At 39.3% G+C, this 5,670-nt stretch overlaps 1 protein-coding gene across 1 annotated transcript; it reads right to left on the reverse strand.

The window, feature by feature from the left end:
• Window positions 1,169-5,209, reverse strand: LOC8059685. Its single transcript, XM_002454130.2, has 8 exons — window positions 5,002-5,209; window positions 4,505-4,612; window positions 4,084-4,209; window positions 3,827-3,961; window positions 3,614-3,730; window positions 2,914-3,019; window positions 2,774-2,831; window positions 1,169-2,673 (listed from the first exon to the last, which is right to left on the reverse strand). The coding sequence occupies exons 1-8, from the start codon at window positions 5,138-5,140 to the stop codon at window positions 1,372-1,374; spliced, it is 2,091 nt and encodes a 696-aa protein (XP_002454175.1). The 5' UTR covers window positions 5,141-5,209; the 3' UTR covers window positions 1,169-1,371.

A 5,670-nucleotide genomic window follows, 5' to 3' on the forward strand; every position in this document is an offset into this window, starting at 1 on the left:
AAATCTTCATCAGTCAAAAAGCTACGGAAGCAACTCCCTTCACACGGACAAAGCTCGAGATTTACCTCGATCTTGGAGGTTCTCGATGTACTTTAAACATAGCTAATTACGGTATCGATATAACAGCAAAGAAAGTAGCTAATGTCAAAAACAAAGAGAAACCTAAAAGGAAGTGTTATTTAAAAAGAGCGTTTCAGTTCAACGGAATTTTGAAATGGAAGAAGTCACTCCTTTAGCCCCTCTTTCCATTCTGTCCATCAAGGCCCATAGAAAAATGAAATTGGATTTTCAGAAGAATTTTAGAATAAAAGCTAAATAAAGCATTTATTTTATAAAAAATCTTTTGATTTTGGATTATTTCTCTCTAATATGATGGATTTCATTCTCTTTCTGACCAAACGATCGAATATTCAACTATTTTTTTTATTTTAAGTGAACATTTCTTCTCATTTTAACTTATTACATCCCATATGGAAAAAGAGGAGAAGAAAAGCATTCCATGACCTTGAGGGCCCCTAAAAAAAAGGAACTCTTAGAATTTAATTTTTCTATTTATTTTTATTTGTTTTTTGAACCCAACAAAAAATGATTCAAAGTTACTTTAATTATCCTTTCCTTTTAAGTTCTTATAAAGTTCCATTTTGCAGTTTGGTCAAGAAAGTAAGACCCAATCCAACAAACAAGACACGGATTTATTACGAATCTTGATTTGTCAAAGAATGTATTATGTTCCTTTCATAATTGATTAACCACTGTTCAATTTTCTATTTAGTAGGTATTATTATACACTGACCAATTTAATTTTCTATTTATTAGATATTATTTTATGCTAACCAATTTATTTCCTTAACACGTTTGGAATCCTTGCCGTGGTTAGCTTCGTCAGACTGGAAAGGTGCCTTATGCTTGTCAGACTGGACAAGACAATCGATATTTGGTTGATGCTTGCTACTAGCGTTTTGCACACTTCCTTGGATTCGTCTCTCCAACAAGAGCGAGCCAAAAACACTCTCGGGCCCCGGCAAGGCTGACCTTGCCAAGTGAGACAAGGGAAGCTGGATTACCAAACTTACCAAACGCGCCCAAGAGGTGACGATTAGAGCTGCTATCCTTCAGTAATTAAGTACCAAAATTCAAGTCAAAATTTTGGACCTCATGGTATCTCTTCATGTTAAAGTGTCCTTTGTCTAGTAATGGTTGTAGATATCACACATCTTTCTGGTCATTGTTTCCAACTTAAATTAAAGCTAATAACTTAACCTATACGTGCAACTTCAAATTTAAACTTTCATACAGCAAACCTGGTCTCCAGTAATACTATCAAATTGAAAAGGTTCATCTGGATGGAAATTTCAGAGTGGACCAACACAACTACCACGTTATGCCATCGGAAGATAACATAGGAGCCTCTGTGATGTTATCCAAAGCTAAGCAAGAACCAAAGAATGATACATCAGTAGTACCAAGAATGTCACTGTTCAGGTTCCCTTGGGCTAGCATGAGGCTGTGATGACGTTCCACCAAATTACTGTAAGCACTTCCATTTGGCATGAAACCAAACACAGCTCCCGAATCAGCATGAGATTGGAGTTGATGCACTGATGGCCATGTAGAAGAATCATGTAAGCTACCCAAATCTTGCTTACAAGCAGGCTCTGCATATAAAGACTGATGGTCCCAAATTCTGGAATTGTCGTTTGCGAAACTTGAAGGGATGAATTTCACAGGTAACTGATCCAACACCTGAAGAAGCCTATCAGAATTATCAGGCAGTTCTACCTCCGTAGAGTACTGCTCCAGTCCAGCCAAACAAGATATACCAAATGAAGAATCAAGCAGGCTCTTTGCGCCAACCTTGTACGACTGCTCTGGAGTTGACATGGAATTCAGACAACTTGAGTTTGAGCTGAACATGCCATTGCTTTGACTTACATGGAAGTTGGAGATACATCTGAAATCATTGTGATCCAGAATTTCATTCCCACTGTCCAAAATGCTTGAAATAGTTGGTTTCACAACTAACTGAGCAAGCCTGGTTGAAAACCCAGCATCAGAATTACCACACAATCGAACTGAACTAGAAGTATATTGTTCCATGGAGCTGCATAGGTCAGGTTGCCCAGAAGTATTTGAAATTCCAAATAGTACTGCATGCTGCTCCTCCTCATTCTGACAGGGGAAATACAATCTGTCACGAAATGACTTGGAGAGTGTTACTGACAACATAGGGTCCCATCTATGTTGATCATATGAATCAGTTTGAACATTCAAACTCAATTCATTAGCAGAAGTGCATCTTCCATGGACGTATGGATTGACATCCTCCAGTAATGAGTTTGAAACCTGGTTGTGATCAATGTCCCACTTCCGATCAGAACTCAGAGCATCATTAACACACACCCATGGCAATGTCATGCACTCACGTGCTTCACTAACCCCATCAGATAAGTCATTTTTCCGATGAACAGAGCCCTGATTGTATCCCCATGGTAAAGCCATGAACTCACATTCTTCATCACTTGCATAAGAGGATGACACTTTACCAGTTCTTCTCAGCTTAGCTAATGAATTAAAGTCACTTCGCTTGTAATCTAGCAAGTTATCAAAATGGCCTTTGGGAATAGTAAGAGCTTGTCTGCAGTCCATTTTCCTGTGCCTCATGGACCCTTCTTGCTGCAGCATTATATTAATAATAATAATCAATGGTGTAACTATAACAATAAATGTACCAGTATGTTGCACCAAGTGTTGAATTACAAAGCACAAAGCATACCTTTCTCATGATGTTGTCGGTGCCTAGTCTCTGCAGGATGTCACCTACAAATTCTGACCTGAGAAATTTGCTATAGTTATGCAACAGTATAAGAAAAAATATATATAAGCCAATGGCTTTCTGTAATATAGAATCACAACCTTCTTTGAAACAACTCAGCAGTTCCCATTGACACTGTTTTTGCTGCTATCTTCAATAAATTGCTTCTCTTTTCTGAAAAGATCTGTCCACTGACAGGCTCTCTGTCTATAAACATAAGTGTAAGTGACTAAGTGTCATGTGCTTAACATCCCAGCTTAGTGCAAGAATGTTAGTTTGTAGAGAATACTAATGCACACACATATTCTGAGATATGCAACAAAACATAAGTAGTCAAAAGTAAGTACCAATTTCAAAAGAACCTATTACAAATTAAGAAATTTTCCTCAACCAATACATAGTGAATCATCATGTCCGACGATGAGAAACTTTCAGACTTGTCAGCAACCTTTGCTGGTATCAGCCCATAGTTGCAAAGCATACGAGCATTGCAGAAATACTAATTCGTGCATGAGTCAAAAGCAGCAAGGCAAAAAAACACTTTTAAGAAACAGCCCATGATTGTGGGCATAGTTTAACTTTATTCTCATTTATCAAAATATATATTTTTATTCTCTCCTATAAACTTCTAAATAAAGAATCAGGGTGATCTTTATGATTGTCTTGTCTCGGAACCTTTTTCATGCAAGCGATATGGCTGAAAAGTTTCCAGAAATGTGAATACTAGATATGGTAAAACTTCAGCAGCAGCAACTAAATTATGTATGTATGCTGAGATCTGAGAGATTAGCACATGCTCACCAACATTTCCTGAAATCCCTGTAACATCAAATGATGCCTGAGCTATTGGTGTGAGAACATGAATCCCCAGCAGGCGATCATGTGGGCTGACTTGAGGTGTATCTTTATCGCCACAATCTGTGTAGAAGAGGATCCACAGTTATAAGAGTCTAGAACTCTAGATATGCATTATTCAGTACTCATAAACAGAGGGGCCTGATAAAGATATCAGACCAGAATGGGAGGATTCCACGCTAATTTTCTCGCCAGGAATTTCCTTATTCTTAGCTGGTGTAGCAGGAGGGTCATCACAGTACACAGTATTCTCATGGACATAGTACTTTTCCGGGGCAGTCACATTGCACGATCCTACAAGACACAGCAATAACACAGGAGTTCATTCTACTCACCCACTGCAGGTCATTATAATGTTTACAGTAAGAAGGAACAACAGAACAGCAATGAAAGAGTGTATAAACCCAATCCCATACCTTGTTTTAGCTTGGAAACCTTTGATTCAAAGCTTTGATGAGAATGTTTGTATGAACGAGAGCTATGGCCAGACTGTTCACACAGTCTCTTAAAGAATTTATATTCTGCAGTTTTCGCATCACAAACTGCATAGAATTGATGGATTTAGCATATAAAACGAAAATGTTAAAATGCTCAAGCATCTAACAGCTACAGGCAGAAAAATACTTATGATTATTACAATTTACAACTGAAAATGTTGATAGAATTTTTGTTATTACAGTAGTACTCCTGGAAGTACTGAAATGCCAAGAAGTGAAGATGAAGAAACAGATTGCTAATTAAAACGACATTGATCTAATACGAAATTCCATGGGAGGGATATTTGCATGCAGCAATGTAGAAAGGAGGCGAGTTACGCTGACACTAGGGGTGGTGCACCTTGAGGTTTGTTTTTTGCATCTTGGCGTATGTTCACAACTTGTTTCCCGCCTATGCAATGACTACCAGCTTCATTTGCAAATCGAACCCTTTTCCTTTGCCTTCCATCTGCTATCAGGTAATCATTGCATCAGACCAAAAAACGCAGAACGATTGCTAGGAGGGAGGGATGTCCATGGATGTAGGGATCAGAAGCATACGGCCTTAAACAACACCAAAATCAACGAAACCAAGAAAAACAAATCCATCTACGCATAAAATCGGTCTTCTTTCTCCTCATGAGCAAACCGCAAGAACTCATCATGCCTTGCGTTCCAATTCAATTGCAATCGAACTTCTGAGTTATCTCTAATCCAACCCAACCGAACTAATCCCAGCTCAACCACAAGCCAGTGATTTCGGCTCCGATCCAAAAACACATTTCCGATTACATACGTCAAAAGAAACTAGGGAGATTCCTGAAGACGAAACAAGAAACGGTGGGAGTTAAGCAAGACCTGGGGAGGAGGGCTCCGGCTCCAGTAGGGGCCTCGAGGCCGGCGGGGGCTGAAAGGGTGGCCCTCGCGGAGGCCGCGGGGGCTTCAGCGAAGTGGAATGGGTCCGGCTGCTAGGGTTCCGGCGCTGGAGTCGGTCCATCGACGCCGCCGCCGCGCGTTTTGGTCGGCGCGCGCCAAAACTCGGGGCGGCGTTGCGGACTTGCGGGTTGACAGTTGCGGTTGCGGCTATAGATGGCCAGATGGGCCGGGCTAGCTGGGCTGGCACGATGCCCGAAATTTTAGCCCGGCCTTAAGCACACTGACAACGGTAGTAATACGTGGAAACAAGACGTATTTGAAAAAAAAACAAGACCAAGTGTTTAGTACGACCTATTTCATTGTACTCAATCCATCCCAAATTATAAAATATTTGACTTTATAACACCAAATTTGACCATTCATCTTATTAAAAAATTTATATAAAATATCACTTCTTTTTTGTCGTTGTTTGGTTTATTAACAAAAGTTCTACAAGTATTACCTAAATTTGACTATATTTGTATAAATTTTTAAATAAGATGAGTGCTCAAATTTTTTTTATACACAGCTCTCTTGTGTATTCAAGAAAAATAAATGGAAGAACATGCAGAGAAGTAAAAAAATATACCCTCTGTATGGCAGGATCAAATG

This window comes from Sorghum bicolor, chromosome 4, assembly GCF_000003195.3.
Source record: "Sorghum bicolor cultivar BTx623 chromosome 4, Sorghum_bicolor_NCBIv3, whole genome shotgun sequence".
Taxonomy (NCBI): domain Eukaryota; kingdom Viridiplantae; phylum Streptophyta; class Magnoliopsida; order Poales; family Poaceae; genus Sorghum; species Sorghum bicolor.

Excerpts from the sequence above, each read along its gene's own strand:
- LOC8059685 (XM_002454130.2), bottom strand. The coding sequence starts at position 5,140 with ATGGACCGACTCCAGCGCCGGAACCCTAGCAGCCGGACCCATTCCACT. Across the intron at positions 3,962-4,083 it reads GGTTTCCAAGCTAAAACAAG|GATCGTGCAATGTGACTGCC; the intron begins GTATGGGATTGG and ends TGTGTCTTGTAG. Across the intron at positions 2,674-2,773 it reads CCGACAACATCATGAGAAAG|CAAGAAGGGTCCATGAGGCA; the intron begins GTATGCTTTGTG and ends ATAATGCTGCAG.